The 24,764-nt window shown below is 45.7% G+C and overlaps 1 protein-coding gene across 1 annotated transcript in view; it reads right to left on the minus strand.

The window, feature by feature from the left end:
• Positions 1–24,764, minus strand: part of MAPKAPK2 (MAPK activated protein kinase 2) — a 77,917-nt gene that overhangs the window by 12,573 nt on the left and 40,580 nt on the right. The window contains exon 2 of the mRNA XM_043500670.1: positions 522–661. Coding sequence (XP_043356605.1) covers positions 522–661 — 140 coding nt within the window. The remainder of the gene's footprint in view (positions 1–521; positions 662–24,764) is intronic.

Here is a 24,764-nt window from a genome sequence, read left to right on the forward strand (position 1 = left end):
ATGAAGCCTTCTACGAACATTAAGGAATATTTTCACACTGTGAGGTGAACAGGTACAACAAAACCCCCATATTACAGATGAGAAAACTGAGGCACAGAGCAGTAAAATGACTTGCATAGAACCACCCAGGTGTCAGAGCCCAGAAGTTCCTGGCCCTCAGCTCTGACCAATAAGCCATGCTGCTTTCAAAATGGTTGAATTCATGTGATGGCAGGGTCAGGGGTAAATCCTGTGAATCCAGGGGACACTGCCTTTCCAAAAGGCACACGGCCCGGCCTTCAGATACCAATACTTAGAAGTGTTGGCAGCCAACCATTCACATGCTCAGAACACACGTGTTATGAGGCCGTGGGAGCCTGGGCACCAGCTCTTTCCAGATGATCCCCAATATCCTAAGATTCCCCAGGCGTTTCCCACAGGTTGCACAGCTCTCTAGAGCGACGGCCTCCCCCGAGAGAAATGAAGCGGTCAAGTGGGAGGAGGGATTCGGCTCTTTTCTCCTCTCACACAACACCACTTACCACTCCATGACTATAAGCAGGCACTTCTTCCCCTGGTACAGGTTTTCATAGACATCAATGATCTTTACGATGTGGGCACACTGCGATGCCCTCCAGTGGAGTTCGACTTCCCTGCGGGCTTTGGGGCAGTCCTGCAGCATCTAAAAGAAAGAAAGAAAATTCAGTCTTTTCTCCCCCCGCCCCCGCGCCATGCAGCAGAATTTCCAGAATCACCGTTTTGTCCAAGACACTTGAACAAAAGGTTCTGGATTCAAAAGGTCTGAGATGTTGCCATAACACCAGGATATTCTGCTCATAAAGCTTTAATGTGATCTCTATTAGACCTCTGCAGATAGATCAGGGAAAGATACAACTAGGGGCATGAAGGACAAAATGACCGAGACTGATGCGTTCTCAGCCATTATTATTCGGTCTGAAGAAACAGCACAGGAGTTAAGTCTAGCCCTATACTATGCCTGGAGTGCCATCTAGTGGACGATATAGGCAATTCCAGCCATTTGGTTCCTAGCCAACGCAAAACAAAAGCGACAGCTAGTACAAGTGTATAGTTGTGTCAAGAGCCTTAATCCCTGCTTGAGCATAACTTGGCAAATAGGCGCCCTTAAATTAATCGAACTTGCAAATAAAGGCCGAAGACATCTATACTAGCAGCAGAAGGCCTGCACTTACTACATCTTTAGACCAATAAGGAAATAGTAATCAACAGCAGCAAAACTCTCCAGGGAAAGACAGACCCTGTCTTTGGGGTTATTTAATTTTTATTTGGGACAGACACTGCAACCGTTCACACCCAACAAAGGCAGATCACAGCGTTACTCCAGTACGTTCTGCTTTCTCTCCCAACACTTAGCTTTAAAGTCAGGGCCAGAAATGCCACATCTCAGCCCACCACTGGGACCCATCGGAGAATGAGTGCAACGGGACCCTTGGGTCCCACATCAGAGTGTACCCTCCACCCCGCACACTTTGGCAGAGGGATGCTCAATGCTCCCTTCAATGACCCCACACATGCAAGAAGGGGGGAAGGAGGTTTGCTTGCGCACAGTATGCAACCCCCCCGCCCCCCTTTTTGGAGGCAGAAGACGCTATCTCCACCAAATTCCCAGCCTGTCTGCTCAGGGAGTAATAAGCTCTGCCCTTGCTAGCAGCAGACTAAGGTTGGCGAGAAAAAAAAAAACAAAACACTCACATAACATCAGCACCTGGCATATTATCGGTGTTCACAGTCTGCCCATGCGTGGGACTGATGGGCCTTTGGAGCCCATCCCCTCTGTGCCCCACATGCTGTGTAAAAGGAGTCCAGCAGGGAGGAGCTCTTTGCATTTTCTAGTCGATGGTGCCATCTAGTGACAAAAAGTGGCTGCATAAAAATACTTGCCATTCTGTGGACCTGAAGTATACACAAGAACATATAGAGGAGCTGTTGATCACATCACTCCCAGCAGCCTGAGCTTTGTATTGGTCAAAGAAATCAATCTACATTATAGGTTTCAGAGTAGCAGCCGTGTTAGTCTGTATTCACAAAAAGAAAAGGAGGACTTGTGGCACCTTAGAGACTAACACATTTATTAGAGCATAAGCTTCTGTGAGCTACAGCTCACTTCGTCGGATGCATTCAACTGTAGCTCACGAAAGCTTATGCTCTAATAAATTTGTTAGTCTCTAAGGTGCCACAAGTACTCCTTCTCTTTTTGCGAATACAGACTAACACGGCTGCTACTCTGAAACCTATCATTATGCAAGGCACTGAATTTAGCCGTATAGAGTGGAAATGTGTCAACTTCATGAAAAAACTCGTACAGATACAGACAGACATCATCTTCTCTCCAAACAAATGCATCCGATGAAGTGAGCTGTAGCTCACGAAACCTTATGCTCAAATAAATTTGTTAGTCTCTAAGGTGCCACAAGTACTCCTTTTCTTTTTGCAATCTACATTATGAAAAGGAGTACTTGTGGCACCTTAGAGACTAACAAATTTATTTGAGCATAAGCTTTCGTGAGCTACAGTTGAATGCATCCGATGAAGTGAGCTGTAGCTCACAGAAGCTTATGCTCTAATAAATGTGTTAGTCTCTAAGGTGCCACAAGTCCTCCTTTTCTTTTTGTGAATACAGACTAACACGGCTGCTACTCTGAAACCAATCTACATTATAAATATCTGCAAAATCCTATTGACTTTTTTTTTTCTTTTTAAATATCACACTTTGCACTTATGCAGCGCCTTTCCTCAGAGGAGCTCAAAGAGCCATACAAACCAGAGCAAGCTAAGGCTATGTCTACACTACCGTGGTAAGTGCACCTACGCTACACAATTCTAGCTGCGTGAATAACGTAAATAGACATACCTTAGGTCGAGTTACCACAGAGTCTACACTGCAGGGGGTCGACAGGAGAAAATCTCCCGTTGACTTACCTTACTCTTCTCATCGGGGGTAGAGTACAGGGGTTGACTGGAGAGCGATCTGCAGTCGATCTGGCAGGTCTTTACTAGAACACCTAAATCGACGGCTGGTGGATCGATCTCACAGCGTCCCCGCTGTAGTGTAGACCTGCCCTCAAGCCTCCTCATGCTCCTTTGAGGTATGCCATAATCATCCCAGTCTTACAAATGGGGAAACTGAGGCATGGATAAGGAAAGTGATTTTCCCCAAGATCGCACAGTAGGTTAGTGATACATGGGGGATGGTTTACACTTCTGACCTCACGAAACAGGTTTTTCTGCTGGGCTTATTCAGTCCATTGGATCCAAATTAGAGCAATGTTACAGACAAATCAACAGTAAAGGTCAATTGACAGATACTGAATCCATCAGCTACACCATTAAACACCTGAAAGAGGGTACAGGGGAAGGGTCAGAGGAGAGTATTACTACTCAAAGACTTGAAAGATCATCATGGATTGGTCCATTTAGGATCTTGCTGAGTTGCATGAGTCTGGTTTCCTTAATTACATCAATTTACCCAATAATTGCTCTTAATAAAATAGCTCTCTGGAGCACATTAACTAACTTCCTCATCCAATTACTGTTATTGGAGCACTGGCTATTGAATGACATTGGCTAAAAGTTGCCCTTCGTGCATTTATGAGGCTGGACCTAGAGTGGTGGAGGGGAACTATGCTTTTGGTACGTAGGAAATTGCGCTGGTATTCACTGAAGTCAAGGGCAAAACACTCCATCAGTTCAGTGGCAGAAGTATCAGGCCTCTACATAATAATTAGAGCTGGTTATAAACAGCAAAAAATGCTAGAGTGAATTTGAATTATTTTTATTGATTTTTCAAAGTTTCAAAAATACGGCAACAAAATATTTTGATCTCTGAAAAATTTAGAGCTCTATGGCTGGTTAAAAACACACACGCCAATAATGAAAGTTTACATCTCAACATTTTCCAAGGGGTTTGTTCTAGTCAAAAATTAAATTTTCCAATTCCCATGGGACCTTTGAGGATCTGGGCCTATGCGCTCAGTGCTACTGCTGATTTTTCCTGGCTTAGAGGGACACAGGCAGGTTAACCATGCTTTTAAAAAACAAGCTTATTTATCTATATAACTAGCATCACCTCAGATTATTAGCAGAGCAGGGCATGAGACCATACCTGCTTTGAGCAGTTATGCCCAGTAACTATTACAGCCTGCTACATTCTCACAGCTAAGTGGGAGGTAGCACATTCCACTGGACTGGGAGTCAGGAAAACTGGGTGGTTCTTGACTCAGTTGCCATGAAACCTGGGGCAGATCCCTTTGAGAGACGCAATGACATGTACAATCATCTAGTGGAAGTGATAAACACCTGGGCTTTAGGGTTGCAAATGCTGCCGAGGAATGGCAGAAAGAACGAAAAGTTTGGAAGGGGAGGGAAGGATTTAATTTTAATTTTCTTAAGACATTTTCTATTGCAGTCACAGAGGGGAAGTTTGAGAGGGTCCATTTAGCTGCTGTGGATCCCTTTAAAAATTGCCAGGCTGTTTGTGGAACATTAAATCTCCACAATTAAGAGCCCTGGGATATCCCAACTGGGTGCTATGGACTCCTGAAACACACAGAATTAATGCTGGTTGGGGAACACCCACAGCATGAGCTCACACCTGAGCACCACACAAAGCCCATTAGCGGCACATCCCCCAGAGAGTCTAAAAAACCCATCCTATGCATGGGGAAGACAAAATAAACAAGCTCTAAAGATCAGTTTCTCAGCTTTTCCAGCAGGAGTCAACAGCTCTTTAAGGAGTTCCCTGACTTCCACAAAGGCTGCTCACAGCTCTCAGGTGCAGGAAAGATTTGCTAGTCTGCCAGAATCTATTAATTACCATGTTTGTCAGCATAAACAAACAGCCTTAAATACTGTATGTGCAGCAGACTCCTAAATATAAAACAAATTTCAGAGTAGCAGCCGTGTTAGTCTGTATTCACAAAAAGAAAAGGAGTACTTGTGGCACCTTAGAGACTAAGAAAATAAATTTGTTAGTCTCTAAGGTGCCACAAGTACTCCTTTTCTTCTTAAGACAACAAATGTGTCTTACACAAAGCCACATACCCTCCCTCCCTGCCTCCAACGAGTACCTCAAGGCTCGTTGCTGCATGCCTGCTATTAAGTAGGCTGAATATTTGTCTCGTTAAGTCTGCATCCAGGCTCTTGTTGGGGTCTGCGTTTCAGTTTAATGGCAAAGTTCAGCACCAGGGCTGGGCAACCCAGGTGGAGAGGTATCTACCCACCCTTTCCGAGAAACTCACCATATTTGGGCACTCAAACGCCAAACCTCAGCGCTGCTCAAATTTACATGCTGCCCGTCTAATTTTATCGCCTTCGGCAGCACATGGCCTCAGATAGAGAATAAAGGCACAAGCTTCAGGCAAACGGTGATTTGGAAAGGCACACACCAGAACATCAATGGTGTACTGGCGTGTGCTTAAGTGTGTAGCAACAAGCCAGACTATACTACACCCTTAAGGGAAAAGACTCCCTGTGGGGGATAGAACAAGGGAGTTCCAGCTCCCAACCGCCTGCTCTAACTACTAGGTGACGCTGCCTCCTACCTCTCTCGTTACAAGCCAAAAGTTTTCAGTTAAACGCTCTGCACAGAAGCCGGCTAGAAAAGCTTCCAGGAAACCCAAGCTGCCACTGGCAACTCCGTGTCAGCAAACGGCATGACAGCTCCTGGAAAGAATGCAGCACCAAACCACAGCCTACCCAGATACGGCCAGCCACCGTGTATACACACACTCAGCACAGAGCTAGGGGCCCCAGCTGAGGCCAGGCACATTCCACAGGCTGTCAAACCGGCATTCCAGGCTCAAAGATAGTCCACACTGAGGGGGAAGGGAGAAAAGGAGGAAACAAAAGGAAAAGCCACTAGCCTAGACTGGCTATTATACAGAAGGGCCTGTTGTATTCCTGGCTTAGAGGCCAGGGAGCAGCTAAGAAAACGAAAGAATCACTGAGGATTTCCCAAGCACCGTCAGGGAGCAGGCAAATGTCACCCTCCTATGGACAAATCCTCACGGATGTCACAGGATAGGAACCCTGAAGACCTTTGGAGAGCGAGATCCTGGTCATGAGTTTTCAAAGCATCTTACAGAGTTCTAGAACAGGAATAAGATTCTCCATTAGCTGCGACAGGACATTTCCTCAAGAGGCAATTATTGTTTCTCTACTGTACTAAGAGAGAAGACAGCAACCCTTGGGCATGTAAACGAACATGCTTTGGTTTTGTTTTTAACCTCTCTCTCTCTCTCTCTCTCTCTCTCACCCACATACCCACACCCCATATTTGCGTGTGCCCTGATAGGTGAATGGGGCCATTCTACAAATGTTTACTGGCATAGCTACGTGAGACAGTGGTGGGAAGAGGTGTGATTCCTGACTCACAGAGCTGTGCCAGCAAAAACCCCTACTGTAAATGCAGTTACACTGGCCAAACTCTCATTTTGCCTCTGTGGTTTATTTCACGGGGTGGATGAAGCGAGAGAGGAGGGGTATGTGGAACAAGCTATCCTTCTGAAAGCACCATTTTGCCAGTATAAATGGAGTCCTTGCTAGAAGTGCTTTGCCAGGGTAACATATCAGTCTCCAGCAAAGCACTCCTAGTGTATATCTGGCCTGGTAAATTTGCATTCCCCACCTGCAATAAAACCCTGTACTTCACTGGGGGGGGGGGGGGAGGCTGGAGCCAGGAGCTGCTCTTTGGCTACCTGGACCCTAATCCCATTAGCCTGATTACTTATAACTTGGTCACTCATACCTCGGTATTCAAGGCCAATTTTGCAGAATGTGGCAATGAGAAACGTTGAACCTGGAAGCAACTCCACTGGGATACTTGACCTAAATAGCTAAACTAGGAAGTAGGGGGGATCTTTGCTTTCCCTGCTTGGCCTTTTAACAGCAGCCCTCTCCAGAACACGATGTATGGAACGCCAGACATTATTCCCAGCTGCACATCATAGAGACAGTATTCAATGTATCATTTGTATCGCCTAGGAGCCTCCGTCATGGTTCAGGGCCCCATTGTGCCAGGTGCTGCACAAGCACTAACAAAACCATCAAGGCTATGTCTACACTACAGCATAGCTGTGTCTACACAATGGGTTTCATAAGCATAGCAATGTTTCAGGTTAGACAGACACCTGTCAGGGATGGCCTAGAATAGATAATACCTACTCCTGCCTTGAATGCAGGGGACTGGGTTAGAAGACCTCTCAAGGTCCCTTCCAGTCCTACACTTGTACGATTCTAAGAGGTGTGGGTTTTACACCTCCGACTGATGTGTACATGCCAGTATAAGTTTTAAATACAGACCAAGCCCAAGAGACCATCTCTGCCCCATTTTGGATTTCACCAGCGTGGGTACTATCTGGAATTGTTTCTAGCCCAGAAATAAAATCATATTGCACTGCAGGGCCTATTCACAAGCCCCTTAGCACAGAAGCCTGCGGGGCTACAGAAAGGATACCCCATTTTTGCAATAAGCTCACCTTATACTTGTAAGGCACTAGTCCAAATAACTTTAAAAAAAAATTGAAACAAAGTTCACAGCTGCTCTTTCTATATGCCAGGTTACCTCTAATTCATTCATGGAGTGTGTAAAAACATCACACATGCTGGGGGATTTTAGCAGCAACCGGCACCAATAAAGTTCGCTGCCTCTAGGAATCAGAACACAGGAACGCTCCCCAAAGCATCTCAAACCTGTGCTAAGCAGATCTCACTTTAAAGAACAGAAATGCACTCCAGCGTGTGCTGCTTTCTGAAAATAAATTTGGAGGCTTTTTGGTAGGGATTGGGGGAAGCCTCTGCCCATCCCCCTCCTCACCTTGTTCTCCCACGCCATCAGAAAAGAAGTGTGCCCTTGCTGACAATCCATATGCATATCATAACCAAATCCATGGTTGCTGACTACATCATGGCCGCAAGCAAGTTCAGAACACTGATCCTCCTTCTTGAGTCAAAGGAAAGTCTCTGCTAGCAGTAAAGGGCCCATGCCAGCGTTCACTTCAGCTGCTCTGGTTCCAACCAGTAGAGGGTGAGAGACACCAGGCAAAACAGCTGTTTTGACAGGAGTTTTTTGGCACCAGCCAAACTGGAAACTCAGAGCAAAGCTCTGGGAGGGGTGCAGGTCGCCCCGGTCAATTCTCATCAGTGGGGTGGTGAGCCCCCCCCCGATGACATAATACACGAAGCTCTGGTATTTGTCCATTTCCTCTCTCTCACACGCTCTCTACCAACCCCCTTTATTGAGAAGAAAATCTCCCACACAGCACAGCCGGCCTGGACTGGAAAGAGCATGAGATTTTCCCTGTGGGTGACCTGGTACCCTGGAGATATTGGGCTGGCTTGGGAACCTCCAGTTCTCACGTCACCACTGTTGGTTTCCCACAAGCACTCCGATGCTGCAACAAAACCCAACTGGCACCTAACAAGCCCCAAGTGACAGGAGGGCAGATGCTGTTTTCTTTGCTCTCATTACTCTGAGGAGGCAGCCATGACATTTTAAAATACACAGAATTTAAAGGGGGGGATAGCCCACCCCAAAAATCCGTTATCACTTCCACCCCTCCCCCTTGTGTGCGCTTGCTCAGGGTGCTGCTGAGGCCGATAAAAGAACAGGAAGCACCAACACTATAAAAAGCAAGGAAATAATAGAGTCATGAGAGACAAAAGGAAGTCATTGCAGAAGCTCCTTTCAGTGTCTGAAATAGATCGGTCCCCACCACCTACCCATCCAAGCCTGTGACCTTTGAAGATGGAATTGCCCTGTTGCTATTAATGACTTACAGTGCAGAGCTGATCTTACCCTCCCCCCGGCGCCCAAGCATGTGAAAACGGTGGGCCTGTGTACGTGCAATGGGGGTATTACAACTGGAGAGGCGCTAAAGAGGATTTGAGTTTTTAAGTTGCCTGGCTTTAAGTTCACTGACGGTGCAGGGAGGTGTTCAATTGTGTTGTATGTACTTGGGATTTTTTTTGGTGAAGTTTTGTCAAGTGCACCCTGAGCCTACGGTTTCTCTCACATCTAAACACACACACACACACACACACACACACAGGTGGCCGACTGTATCTCACAATATATTTCACAGGGGCACACACAAATTCATTTCATTCAATGCAGTTGCCTCTGGGGCAGAACGTGGCAGCCACCGAATATCAATACAGCGCAGGGGGTGAGGACAGAAGTGAAGCGGAATATTGTAGGACACTGGAAACACAAGGGGAATTTAAGGAGGCAAAATGAAACTTGGAATTTAGCCCGGATATAGCGTTTTTAACAACCCTGCATTTGCAAAAAGGATCTACCATGAGCCTAAGCAGTCAGAGCTCAGGGCACAGCACTTGTATTCCCCTCTATGGTACAGCAAAGGCACCACCAATCAGGATGCTGCCCCCCGCCTCGCCTATCACCGCTTGGGTGGAGACACACATCTCTTTGCCTTCTGACCCGGGTATTCCCAGGCTGAACAGTTCACTGCCTTTACTGTGTTGTTCCCAGCAAAAGACATTTTGCCTAAGCAGACCTGCTTTGCTTCTCACCTCAGATGGCACATAGTGTCACTGTACAAGGAAGCAATGAGACAACATTGGTCAGCATGGCAGGCTGTGGTCTCAGTAGCCTAACCATAGCCAAGTTTGTGTTTTCTCTTGCAGGCATCACAGCAAAGAAGACATTTAAGGGGAGATCTGAAGGACAGTGAAGTAGTTTTGCAGATGTTTGCAGGGGAGCTCCTGACAAGTATGAGGAGCAGTCCAGGAGAAAGACAAAGATACATGCGACACATGAGATGGGGGAATAGCAAGGGAAGCTCCCTTTGAATTCTTCCAATAGTTTATTTCAATAAAAACCTGTCTCTTCTGACATTTTAAGAAACTACTATTTTCAGTACCCACAGTTAGACAGTGTGCTGTCTGCTGCAGCACTCCCACTGTGAGAGATGCTTGTGCGTCAAAAAATAATCTGGGCAAAATCATGATACAATACAGAAGCTGTGACTTTTAAAAATAAGCTCTGTTCTTTACAGCTGTTCCCAAAAAGCCTGGTGGAGCGGCAGGAAAAGAAGCATCATCTGCAATTGCCAGCTAGAAAAGTTGGACAGCAGGAAATAATTTCATGTTAGTCTGATTATAACAAACCACGGAGGGTATAAATAGATCTATCCTTTTAAAGCAGCTCAGTGTATTACTAATGAAATCAGAGCCGTGGCCCCTATAACCTGCACAGGTACAGCAAGACCACAGTGACATTTACCTTTGTAAAAGGAATATCCAGACACCTACACAGGCAAGTAAACGTCTGCTCCATGTCTTTCAAAACACCCTATCTGCTATTCAACTAAATAAATACTCAGGCCCTCCCCCACTCCACAACCATCAATTTCCTGTTTCCCTGGGGAATGGGGAGCAGTACATTTCGGGATGGGAGAGGAGCACGATTAACCCTTGATAAGATAATTTGTTCCATTTCAGAAGGTTTTTCTGACAGCAGAATGAAGGTCAAGCTGGGCCACAGCAGTGAGATGTTTAACAAAGGCCAGATTTAATCAAGTTTCTTTCATATGCAGGCTTTTATTGCTGGGGAATATGCCAGGCAGAGCGCAGGAGCCTTGAAAGAAAAGGAAACAGCTCTGGTTCTGAGATTCAGGACATACAGAGAAGCTTGTCAATGCAGAAGCCAAGCAAAAATCACTTCATGGCATCTGGCCTTGAGGCAGAAAGATCTCAAAACTTAGAGTTGTCCCTAATTCCCAAGTGGAAACACCTGGAGAGTAGGAGTATTTGGCAGTCCAGGGAAGGTCAGACTGAGCAGCTGGAAATGGGGGCGGAAGAAAAACAGGAGAGAGAGAGAGAGAGAGAGAGAGATCAAGGAGGGATACTTACATTACATGTACACTTGCACCGCATCTGCATTGCAAAGGGCTACAGGCACCGTTGACCAGTGGCATAGACCGGGGATATAAACCCATTCTGGGAGAGGGCTGAATTCCATTTTTAATTATGGTCCGGGGGTTAAAGCTGCAGTCTCCATACTCCTCCCAACCCACAGTGATTCTCGGCTGGTGCCAGTAGGAGGTTTGCACAGAGCTCATGGGGAACTCCTTTGTTTAGTAAATGAACTTGGTGAGAATCATCGCTTGTTCAGTACCTTATTGCTGCCTTCAGCTTCACTCAGTGCAAAAATACGCTCACCTTCAGGACAATCACAATTTCTGCCCCTTTGGTTCTCCTTCTTCCAACCCCATCCCCCTTTCTGTTTCCGTTCCTCTTCTCCCTGCATTTCCTTCCCTACAGTAATTCTCAATTCCCCCCCACTTACAGGTTTCATCCCCACCCATTCCTCCAAATAGTTCATGCTGACTTTTCAAGTGTCCTTAGGCTACGGAGTCCACACCCCAAAGAAACTAATGACAGACCGGGGGAGTTAACACCTCTCAGCATCCTTGTTTCAGGCCATGTGCAGACTCTGGTAGACCACCCTGCATTGGTTACATTTGAAGGCCTCTCTCTGCAACCATGAGGTTACTTTAAAAAAAGGAAAACTTAAGATTCTAAATATTCATGTGGGCCACATGATGGCGTCAGGCAGGCCATGGGTTTGACAACTCTTGAGGTAAGCACAGCACTGCCAAGATGCTCCTATCTTTGGAATGGGGGGGTGGGAAATGCGGCAGCACGCAACATAACAGTAAGGAAAAGGGAGGGAAATTTTGGCCAGTGACAAGGATAATGCCCCCGCTTGCATCCCACATATACCCTCTCTCGGGAGGCAGCGTCTCCTCTCCATCCTCCTTCCCCGTGCTCCCAACACTGAGAGCCATCACCATGAGAACCACGAGGCCCCAGCCAGTGCCCCACTTGTATGCATCTCAAGCGGAGCACCCAGCATGCAGCATTAGACCTCCCCTCTCCAGCCCAGTTTCAAGCACAAGAGAGTCTAACACAGCTGACATTTACATCGTCCTTCAGAATCAGCTCCACCTTTCAACACTTCGGGAGTGTGGGGGTAAGGAGACAGCAGGGGACTCATTCCCTCCTTACCCCTCTGGCTGTAACTGGACCCAGAAAGGGCAGGAAACTTGCTAATGAGTTTCAGTGCTGTTATCATTCCTATTCTTAGTGTCACGTCTCATGCCTCTTCCCCGGGCCACTTACCCCAGTGCATTCTGAATGTGCACGTCAGGTGATGAATAGCAAACCGGGGCAGAGAGCTTCCATTAGTCTCCAGGCTGCCATCTGAGCACACTCCCACCCACCAGAAACAATTCTGAAGAAACCAGGGAAAGATCTCATGCAGTGACACTCAGACCTCAGTTTCAGAGTAGCAGCCGCGTTAGTCTTTATCTGCAAAAAGAACAGGAGGACTTGTGGCACCTTAGAGACTAACAAATTTATTTGAGCATAAGCTTTCGTGAGCTACAGCTCACTTCATTGGATGCATTCAGTGGAAAAATACAGTGGGGAGATTTATATACACAGAGAACATGAAACAATGGGTGTTACCATACACACTGTAAGGAGAGTGATCAGGTAAGGTGAGTTATTACCATCAGGAGAGCGGGGGGGGGTGGGAGAGAGGAGAGGAAAACACCTTTTGAAATCAAGGTGGGCTATTTCCAGCAGTTGACAAGAACATCTGAGGAACAGCGGGGGGAAATAAACCTCAATGGTTCAGGTGGAGATTAACGATCAACATTATCCAAAAGAGCCTCAGTAATGTGAACTCATGGTTTCATTTACCATTGACATACATCTCTCACAGCAAAATGACTGACCAAGTATTCTACAATGGTTTAATAAAGCATCCAGATTGGTTAATAACTAACTCACGCATTGTCTTAATATCAGGTGCTGCAAAGAGCCATAGGAGACATATTAAAGACCCACTTGCAGCTCCCAAGCCTCAGTCTGAATATCACTGCTCTGGTAGGTAGGGCACTGGACTAGGCGATCTGGGTTCAGTTCCCAGATATGGCCTGTGTGACCATGGGAAATTCACTTCCCCCCTCTGTGCCACTCTTTGACCATCTTGTCTATTTATACTGTAACATCTTTAGGAAAGGGACTGTCTCACCAGGTACGTACACGGACCCTAGCACAACAGGGCCCCAATCTCAGCTGGGGCCTCAGATTCTACTAGAATGCAAAGATAAATTAATAATAGGTCGTAAGGACAGGGGGATGGGAGAAGAGGAGAGAAGCATGCTGTGCCATTGCCCCACTCTCCTTTTACCAGTGATGTGTGTTTTACAGCCCGGGTGAAGGAAAAAAGACAGCAAGTGTAACACCCAGGGATGGAGAGACATAAAAGCATTTCTGTCTTTGTTCTGAATTGGTGGGTAGGGATGCAACCCAAGTGCAGAAAGGAAGGGTAGTCTTGTAGTTACAGCACATCTTATTGTAAAGTCCTGTGGCATTTAAGTGGATGAAGCCAGTGGGTTTCTATGGAGATTACGCTACAAACCTATAGGATTTGATCGAGAATTAGATCCCTTCTATTTTTAGCTATTTTACGAAATTCTACAGAGCGGATCCAATGATTAGTTTTTACCAAATTCTGCAGAGCGGATCCAATGATTAGTTTCCATCGGATGTTTCAACAACCTTTTAGAATGCAAGGTGGGTGAGGTAATATTTTTTATTGGACCAACTTCTGCAGGTGAAAGAGAGAAGCTTTTGAGCTCACAGGTCTGAAGAAGAGCCCTGGGTAGCTCAAAAGCTTGTCTCTTTCACCAACAAAAGTTGCTCCAATAAAAGGTATTCCCTAACCCACCTTGTCTCTCGAATATCCTGAGAGCAACATGGTTACAATGACACTGCAAAGAAGCCTGTAAATATGTTACATTCTACAAGATGATTTTTCCATAAGAGGCAGGGCTGGGAGTTAGGAGATCTGGGTGTGACGGGTTGGACTCCTTGGGAAGTCACTTGATGTGCTGAGATACCACTGAATCTATCTGTTCTGCCAGCATAGGCCCCCTTTTACCTGTCTTGCTGAGCCAGGCTCTTAAAACTTCCTCTAACACACACACACACAGGCAGGGCCACACCCAGCTCTGGGAATACTCAGTTTAAGGGACTTGCTCCAGCACTCAGATGTCCACCTCCCTTGGAGTGCAGATCCAAAGATGTATTATATTCACCTCTTCCCTCAATGCGGAAGAGGGTATGCACAAATTCTCAGCCCCTGCAGTCAAAAATCACATAAACTGTGTTATATTATAAAAAAGAAATAAATGTATTAACTATAACAGGTGTATTTTAAGTAGTTAAGGAGGTAGCAGACGGAACAAGGCAGATTACTAAAAAAATAAAACAGAGCATGCAAACTAAGCTTAATACACTAAAGAAACTGGTTACATGCGAGTTCTCAACCTAAATGTGGTTCTAAATTTTCTTCACAGGTCAGATGCCCTTCCAGCCTGGGTTCAGTTCTTTCCCCCAGTTCAGTCTTAGTTATTTCCCGCAGTAGCAGGGGAGAACTGACACCAGGATTATCTCACTCCCTACCATTAAATAGGATTTGCATAAGGCAGGAGCCCTTTGTTTCCTAGTTTGAACCCCCTTCCCTTACAGTGGAAAGTTATAAAAGTCGTCCCAAGTAATGTTTCAGTATCAGGTGACAAGACCACCTGACTCTGTAGGGCCCTCATAGCCATTCTTCACAGGCTGACCCGCAAGTTCACGGGAAGACTAAGCTCTTTTACAGTCCATATTTTCATAAAGAATATGGAATGACACGTCACACTGGGTTCCATCCCCAGCTCAGTACATGGCAGGAAGAGTTCCATTAATTGCTGTGGGGATCAGTTTCCCCTTACATTAACAAACAGGGATCATAATACCCTACACTCAGACGATTAAAATCATTCACAATCTTAAGTATTGTGAAATCCTTGGATGCAGGCTCGGTGCAATTAATAAAACCATCACCCCCTAGCAGGTACAGAGCTTTTATATATACACATACTTGTATCAACGCATTTTTATAAAAATACCATTTGGCAAAAGAGCTTGCCACAGGTCACTCTACAGGTCAGTAAGGCAGAGCTGTGACTTGAACCCAGGTCTCCCAAGTTCTAGCCCAGTGCCTTATCCATTGCTCCCTAGTCACTATTTATGCTGCTGTATCAGTGTGAATCAAAAACATTTTGCTGTAGCCCACAGCATGCTCTGATCACTTGGACACAGTGTCTAGCGTGTTCAGGTGTGTTGATTAGGAAGCACCCCCCATGTCCTTAATTTGCAGCCTACAGCTGGGGCAATATTTGTACTTCCTGTTTTACTTTGAGCAGGCTGGGGGGAGGCGAACCCTTTGTGTTAGGTCAGGGTACAGAAAGGGTTAACTGATCACTGCGCACTCCTGCGTTTCAGCAGCACCCACTGACCAGAGAAAATGCTCAGCTCCTGGGTTAGAATGCTTTAGGTTGCAGGAGGGTTTGCTACCAAGATACAAGCCTTCGAAATACAACCTTGAAGAGAACGGCTGGTGTGAGGAGTAACTTTCCTAACTCACAGTTTGGGGAAAGAGGAGTAGAGGAATAGCAAAGAGGAAGATAACCAATATGAAGAATGACAATTTGCAGTAAAAACCCTACAGGAAGCAGCTATTTTCACTTCAGCTTTTTCCGCCTCTGTCATCTCTGGTTCCCCTTCTAAACTAGGCCTTTGCAAAGATCACACTACTGATATGTCTAGTGGGAAGTGATAACCGGGGAATCCAAGGGGATCTCTATCATCTTCATAATATCCCCATGGTATTTAAGTTAGCAAGGACTCCAGCCTGCCCTGCCCTGACCATCTGCAAGGATGAAGACACATGAGGAACACATTCTAGTTTGCCAGTTCCCCAGGGCTGAGATAAGACTAGAGACAACCAGCACAGCACATGGAATTGGTCTTGATGTCATGCACCAAGCATCAGCACTCAGTATATTGTCTCAACAATGTGGGTCTTTATGCCCCATGCCCAGTGGCATAGAACCACCTCCTCTATCTTGCATTTCAAACCTTCGTTTGAATGAAGGAAGCAATGTCTGGCAGAATTCAACTGCACTCTCCTCCTTTTTCAAATCAATTCACAAACACTAGAGTGCTCCCACCATCTCCCGATTGCCTTCCCTATGCTCAGTTTAATGGTCTCTCAAGTGTGAATTGCTTTTACTCACTTCTACTTTACTCCAATCGGCATGAGATTCAACTGTGGGAAATAGCGAGTAAGAAAGATAGTTGGAATATGTAGAACAAGTTGTTCCAAAAATGACCTCCAAGATACAGAAGACTGATCGAATTTACTGGGTGCAGGAAGTATTTTTATGGCTAGTGTTTACAACAAAGGCACACCCAGTTTTAAAAAAGAGCCCATAAAGAGGGAGTGCTGCAGTGACAAATAACCCCAGAGAAATCTATAAATCATCAGAGAACAAGACAGTCACCCAACTTCAGACAATCAGACACACACATACAGGGGCATACTCTAGAGGGACAAGCATGGACACAGCCCCCCCCCCCCCAATAATCAGCAGGGGCACATAACTCCTCCAGCCTCCTCTCCTCCTGGTGGGGAGAGCGAAATCCTCCGGCCTTGAGGCCGCGGCAAGGACACAGAATGTGCTCCTCCAAAAGCTGGGGAATTCAAATTCCTGCACGTGCGTGCACGCGTGCATGCGCACACACACACACACACACACACACACACACACACACAGTCTCTCTACACTGGAAAACAGCAGGAAAAGCTCATTGATGGGCTGACAGGTTGCAGCTCCCAAAACTATTGGGGAAAGCCAACCGCCCACAGAGCTGTCTGCTGAGCAAAACCCCCAAAAGCAGGAAGCAGCAATGACAAAGCAAACTCAAGGAGGTTTTAGAATCACTTGACAAGAGACCCTTGCCAGACTATATCAAAGGGCATCAGATAAGATGAAAGGTACGATAAGTCTCACGAAGACAACCAAACCCTCCCCACCCAGGGCAAAAATAAAAAATAAAAAAAACATTAACAGATAATTTATCTCTCTTCCTTCCCCAACTCTCTCTCCCCCATCTCTTCCAAGTTTTCTTGGCAATGCCAATGTGATGGCTGTCACCTTGGCAGACACATGGGGGACTGAACTAGGGACTTTAGTAAGCCACTTCACCTCTCCAACCCTTGGTTTATTCATCTGTAAAATGGGGATGTTGCCTACTTCACAAGGAGACTTTGTGAGTGAATGCTTGAGGAGCAAGGTTCAGAGCTGCATAGGCTCTTACCCAGAGCCTTTCATCGGAGGCTCAAAAGGGGGTGGGGGGAAGAGTAGTACTGCGGACCTGTGGGATCGGTCGACGCTATGCATGGCTCATGCGGCGCTTCATGGTCTCGGACACCATCCGATGGTTCAGGGACATCTACGTCGAACACATCACCGGCCACCAACAGTACCAGGAGGTGTGAGCCGGAACGACATCGTGCACCAACTATGAGAAAAGGACCGAGAGACTTTTTCCATTGGACCATATGAACTGGAACCATAAACTCACTGAACATTAAATCTCACCAAATGAGGGTAAATCCATCCTCATCAACGTATCCACTCATTATACTCCACACCTGAACATAGCCATTATATGAACAACATACCCCCATATCTCAACGTCTGTACTTTGACCCGTTAACCTTTTACCCCCAATCGGGGCTATTGCAGATTATGTATCCCTTACACCACCCGATCCTAAACCGAACTTCGCATCCTTTGATAATCTGTATGTTATTCCCCGATAACCAGAAACTTCTATGCTTAAATTCTGTGCCCTTTTTTTTATTTTGAACATCATCTTAATAAAATTATTAATTCTTCTTGTTCACAGATGGGGAAATTTGGCAGGGGAAGACTCTCAAGAGTCTTAACATCAGGTGTGGGAGTCTCTTCAGTATGAGCAAAAAGGCAGGTAACTGTCCAGCTATCCAGAGTGGCATTTGACATTCACTTGCTATCAAGGTAGGTGAATTCCAGGGCCAGGAGCCACGATCCTCTTTATAGGAAGGGACTGGTAGATACCAGTACTGCACCTTCCATGCCATACATTTACAATGTCCGACCTGGACAATGAAAGTCCATCATGTTCCAGTCTGGAACATTCCTCTGAAGCTAGCAATAGGATTTGGAACAGGCATACACTCCCATCCTCTCAGAACAGGCTGCACAAAGCCGGACCAGCAAGTTTCCCTAAACTCTGATATAAGAAGTTACTGTCGAACAACCTTGAAGCCATACCAAAAAGGCAGGCATGACGTGCAGTAATTGGATCCTGGAGTTATGAAAGCATCTCCTTGATAGAGGACAAGGGCAGTGCTGCAGAGCAGAGGCTGAAAATACAATCAATCATTCTACAGCCACACTGGTCTGAGAAAAGACAGTGGGTCACCAGTTTCTTCATGAACATCATGGTTTAGAGAAAGCCCTTGGCTGGAAGAGGAAATCAGGAACTTATCTGTGAATGGCACCAAAGTCATACTGGTTTGCTAGTGGAGGTGTTGGACAGTTGGTGTTTCCTCCTTCAGGAGGGATGGGATTTATTTCAGTATAGTACGGAATGTCCCTATTTAGGAAGGACCGTTATTTTATTTTTGTTTATTTATTTTTAGCACAATATTCATTTTTCCTGATCCATCCTTCCCTGCAAATGCCTATATCCCACTGAACCTCACTGGAGTCAAAAAGGGTAAACCTGTTTTTTTGCATTCCTGTTTGCAACATTCAGTTCTTGGCAGCTTTGTATCAAAAGAAACATCACAGCACTCTCGTTCTGACGAATTGACCTCTGAAGCTCCATTTTAAAAATAAAAGCGTACGGTCAGGTCATACTTTGGGACCAAACGAAATTTAAATCAAGGCCTTCAACTATATGTGTGGACTTCCATGCTGTGTTTTGCGAGACTACTTACAACCTATTGCCTCCATAAATATCCAATATCCAAGACCCAGTTAAACAACACCCTCATTTTTTACTCGATTTTTCCTTTTCTACCATTGCAGGAAAGCATCTAAGGTATAAAAGATATACAAATATCTTGCTGGTCACCTTGCCACATACCATCAGAGACATCCAAGGCTAGTGTTCCACGCTGCAGTTTAGTCACACCAGGGAAGCAAAACTCCCTTGTAAAACTCTGGATTGCGGCCCCACTGAAGCAGTCAACTGGGGAAGGAGGAGGCGGCTGATTAGCAAAGTGAAGATGCTTCTACGTATACACAAAATATTTTGAAAAAGGTTTAAAAACAAAAGTAGGAAAGAAAACAGACACAGACAGAAACAAGTGTTTGCTGAAATACACTTGAAAACTGCAAAGGTCTCTAGGCAAAACCCAGTTTCAGTAACTTATACCCATTACACAGAAGACACTACGGAAGAGACACTCACGCACTTCTCACATCAAGAATATTCATTTTGTTTGCTATCCTGCATCACCTTGGAAGGCATCTTCAAATCTGCGGTGGGAAGAGAGCTGGGGAGTGAGTTTGAAGGACTTCCTGGTAGGTCAACCGGTGTGGCGACAGCTAGTTTAAAGAGAAACAAGCCAGGAAGCCCATCCTCCTCAAAAATGGTTCTATTTTAGGAGCTCCACAAGAATCCCTCAGGGGTTTGGCCTCAAACAACTGCTAGCACAAATAACGCTTCTTGGCCAACTAGCAGCCTCAAAGGATGCAAGTGGGGAAATTCCTGTGCTAACTTCACTCCAGCTCCTATAGGGACTTCCACCAATAGGCTCCTAATTAGACACAATGAGTAGGGAAGAGGCTGCAAAATTATTCAGCCCATCTCACCAGATGCATCCCATCCCAGCAGTGTTCAAAGGAGAAAAAAAATGCAGCTATTTTGATTATGCTAAAATTGTGCCAGATACAGGGGTGGGGAATGAAATATTGGACAGCAATGGGGAAAAAACAAGCAGCAAAGGACGACAAGAGATGGGCTCTTTAAAAGGAGTGGTCTGTGGGATAAAAACAGGACAGCGAAAGACATCATCCCAGAGAAAGATGAGTGCCTTGAAATTCACCATACTTACAGGAATTTTCTCATCATGTTCATCTCTAATATAATGAAGATTCCTACACCACTTAATCAAAAAGAAATTAGGTTCATGGTTTCTATCTAGGTATACGACCCCAGTGGTGCAGCATTTGAGTACCTCCCAGGCATGAATTAATGTATCCTCACAACCTCTCTACCATTATCCCCACTTTACAGATGGAGAACTTGAGACAGAAAGAATTTAAGTCACTTGTCCAGGGTCACGCAAGGAATCGGTAGCGGAGCTGGGAACCAAGCCCCCAACTCCTGAGTCTCAGTCCAGTGCCTTAACCACTAAGCCATCCCCTTCCTCGTCTAGAAGGTATGTACTTCTGGAAAGAATGAAAGATGGGGATGGAGAAGTGCATCCTTTGTCACCATTAGGTGGTATAGTAAAGCAATGGCTTACCTTTCATTGTCACACACACACACACACACACACACACACACACACAGTGTGAAGCAGATGGCTTTTGCTGACACTTTATTGGCTCAGTTTAGATCCCTCAGGAGCCATTAGGCAGCATGAAAGAAATTAGTTACACACCAAGCTAACCATACTTGCTAGCTTCACTGAAATCCTCAAGCTAGATGCTGGATGCTTAAATAAGCACCACTGTCTGAGCTTCGAGACCACCGAACAGCTCAGCCTTCCCAACCACATTTATTTAGCGGGCCGCTTGGCAATGGGAGCTTCAGAGCCTGGTTTCCAAAGGGGCCGAGTGCTCTCAGCGCCCGTGATTCCAAAAGGAGCTGTTGGTTCACTGCTCCTTTGCAAAAATCTAATCAGAGGCCAACCCTGGCTCTCTTGCAGAGGTAGTTGAGAAGCCCACACATCACACCTAGCCGGCTGCTCCAGTTCCTTCCAATTGGCCACGTTTAGAACGATGAGCGGGACTGGAGACAGAGCGCAAGATTCCAGGAGGGATCCAGTCTGGAGCTCAGCACACAGGTTGGGCCAGGCTGCTACTAGACAAAATACAGGCCTCTCCACATGCCACCCTGGCCTCTCAGCATGCTCAGCAGAGATCTTTTCTCCTGCTAGTCTGTCTGCGTGCCTCCTGCATCACTTACTGCCAACGACAGTCACAGTCCCTCCTGTACTTCACAGAACAGCAACGCCATCTGGGTTTGCCCTTATGGTTGTGATAGAAAAGTATCAGTCCCTTCCCAACTCCCAGCTATGAACATGGCACCCAGAAGGGGTGTCCTGCATTAGCTCGGCACTTACCCGACAACCAGATTTTGAGCAGGGTTCTTAAAAGCCAGCATCCCTACAAGAACAGTGCGGATCCCACCCGATCTCTTCTCACCAGATCTCCACCGTGCATTTCAGGCACAGGCTGAAGCCTTTGCAATTCTCTTTGCACTGAAATCTAGGCAGGTGGGAAGGATACCAGAGAAGACAGGCAGCTGGGATTACACACAACACACAGTATTAGGAAATTAAGTGTATATACTCAGACACCACTGCACTGACTCAGTCTCACCTCCTCCTCAGGCTGTGATTTGCCATGAATCACGCCAGGACTCACCCAGGAAGTTTCCACTAATTCCACAAACTTTGATGCTCCAAAATTCTCTCTCTCCCCCTCCTCACCCCGCAGCAACCCATTCATAGGTTACACTGATCCCACGCCCCATCCCCCAAGAACAGCACACGATTTGCACAGAGAAGCGGATCAGCCAAGAAGCGGATCAGCCAGAAGGGAAATCTGTCCTAAGGTCTGCTTTACGCACATACGCGGGAACGAAAAGACCCTGACTGGAGAGCTGATAAGTGAAATGCCACTGACAGTCGCAATTTCATTGTGAACACATTGCTAGGCGCGGGGCAGACTGGGTGTGATGTTAAGACCCATTGCAAATGCAGGTTGCAATGGAGGCCCTGGGACAAATTGGGTCTGAGGGGCAGAGGGCTGTGAAGGCTGGTGTAGTAAAAGGTGTTGGTATTTGGCTGGGGCACGGGGGAGGTATCAATCATGTTCTGTACGCTTTAAGACATCCCCAGATTTCTGGAGGGTTTTACACCGTCCAGTCACAGCACTGGCAACTGAGGGGCAGGCATTTCTTGTCCAACCTGGGAACAGAACAAGCCTCTGATTTGCTATCTTGCTTCTGATGGCCTACCTAACACTCTGGCTTCCTGCTGAATCTCAGCGGGGCAGGGGGAGGCTAAGGTTTACCTAGACCTACTAATATGTGACAGGTTTCAGAGTAGCAGCCGTGTTAGTCTGTATTCGCAAAAAGAAAAGGAGTACTTGTGGCACATTAGAGACTAACAAATTTATTAGAGCATAAACTTTCGTGAGCTACAGCTCACTTCATCGGATGCATTACATGTGAGAACTGCAAACTGCCTGTATTCACTCGGATTTTACCTCATAGTTGCTAAAATGAGGTAACACCACACCTTTTTTCATAGTGAAGATAAGGCCTCAGAGGCTTGCCTTCGCTAGACTTTACCTCAAGTTAACCAATTAACTCAACATATTTTACACATTAGTAAAGACTAGTGTGGAGACTCCCATGTTTGCTTTTCAGCTGAGGAATCAGCCTAGAGAGGAAATCAAAGAGATTTCCCAACATGATAATCAAGACGCATATTCAAATGACTTGGGCATAATCTGAGTGCTGCTACACAGAGTTCCAAACTGGCTGATGGTGACCAACAACGAACTGCAGCGCGCGCACGCACACACACACACTTAAAGGGAAAGGAATGGGGAGAAACGAGTCTAGCAGGGAGCCAAAAGGATGGATGTGAGCAAAGGCCATGTGGGACAGCTTTGTTAATGATCCGGAAGAGAGTGCCAACTGGTCACTAATGAAATTCACCGAGGAGATGCAAATGTCAGGGAGGACGGTAAAAATAATGCATAAAGGGAGCCCAGGAGAGGTTACAAATACAGGCAGGAAATGAAGGCCAGAGAGGGAAACCAAGCGAATACATCTGAGGGGGAATGTTCTGAAGTGAAGGAACTCCATGCGAGGGAGATGCACAGAAAGCAATTGATGGACATGCACACCAAAATATAGGCCCATGGGATTTTGGAATGCATATACAGAGTGTTGCGTTGCACAGCAAGGAAGAGGGGGCACCTCCAGATGGTTCCAGAATGTCCACAATTGGAATATTGGGTTTAAGATGTAGGCTTTGCTATATTCGAAATGAAGAGAGCAAGCACTCAGCCCTCTGATCTGATCCAGCAAACACTGAACCACATGAAGTCACTAAAGTCAATGGACCTACTCGTGCATTTAAACCTAAGCACATGCTTCATGGCCAAGCAGGGATGGCTAAATATGCAGCTTTGGAAACAACTACCACACCGTATTCCAGGAAGAACTGGAAGTATTAGTACATAAGCTAAATTATGACTTAACTGGCATAAGACACATGGGGGGGGGGGGGAATAAATCTCCTAATTGGAATATTGGTATAGAGGGGTATGGCTTGTTCAGGAAAGACAAAAAGGAAAAAAAGGGAGGTGTTGCATTATACATCAAGAATATATCCATTTGTTCTGAGGTCCAAGGGTGATGAGAGGCAAACCAGTTTACAGTCTGTGGATGAAAATAAATGGGGGGGGGGGGGAGGAAATCAGTGGAGATGTCATGGCAGGGTCTACTATAGACCAACAAATGAGGTGAAGGAGATGGACGAGACATTTCTAGAACAAACAGAAATATCCAAAACACAAGAGCTGGTAAAAATGGGGGACTTGCACTACCCAGACATCTGTTGGAAAAGTAATATGGAAAATCTCAAGACACGTACTTGGACTGTATTGGAGCCAGCTTTTTGTTACAGACAGTTAGACAGTAACCATGGTAACAGCCATTTTCGACTTGATTCTGACCAACACGGAGGAATTGGTTGTGAATCCTGAGGTGGAAGGCAATTCGGGTGAAAACTATCATAAAATCATAGATTTCATGATTCTATGGAAAGGAAAGAGTGAGAGCAGCAGAATACGGAAAATGGAAATCCAAAAAGCAAAGTAACAGCTTTGGAGAACTGGTAGGTAAGGCCCCCAGAGGAAGAAAAATCAGAGGGCTAAAGGAGTTCAGGAGAGCAGACAGTTTCTCAAGAAGATAATATTAAAGGCACAACAGCAAACTATCCCAATGCGAAGGACAGCTAGAAAGACTAGTAAGAGGTCAATATGGCTCCATCAGGAGTTCTTTAATGACCTGAAAATCAAAAAGGGTACCTACAAAAAGTGGAAACATGGACAAATTGCAAAGGATGAGTACAAAAGAATATCACGAGCAGGTGGGACAAAATCAGAAAGGCTAAGGCACAAAGTGAGTTACACATAGCAAGGAACACAAAAAAGACAGTAAGAAGAGAATCTTTAAGTACATTAGGAGCAAGAGAAAGACAAAGGAAAGTGTAGGTCCTCTACTCGGAGGCAAGGAGAGCAAATAACAGACACATTAAAAAGATTGAGGTGTTTAATGCCTATTTTGTTTCAGTCTTCACTGAAATGTAATGGTGACCAGACACTCAACACAATTAATATTAACAACAAGGGAAAAAGGAACACAAGCCCTCATAGGACAAGAAGAGGTTAAAGTATATTTAAGTAAGTTATAAGTATTCATATTATTTAAACAACTAGCTGAAGCATCTCTGAAACTTAGCAATTATTGTTGAGAAGTCAGAGGATGGGTGAAGTCCAAGAGGACCGGAGAAGGGC

The sequence above is a fragment of the Dermochelys coriacea genome, chromosome 21 (assembly GCF_009764565.3).
Source record: "Dermochelys coriacea isolate rDerCor1 chromosome 21, rDerCor1.pri.v4, whole genome shotgun sequence".
Taxonomy (NCBI): Eukaryota; Metazoa; Chordata; order Testudines; family Dermochelyidae; genus Dermochelys; species Dermochelys coriacea.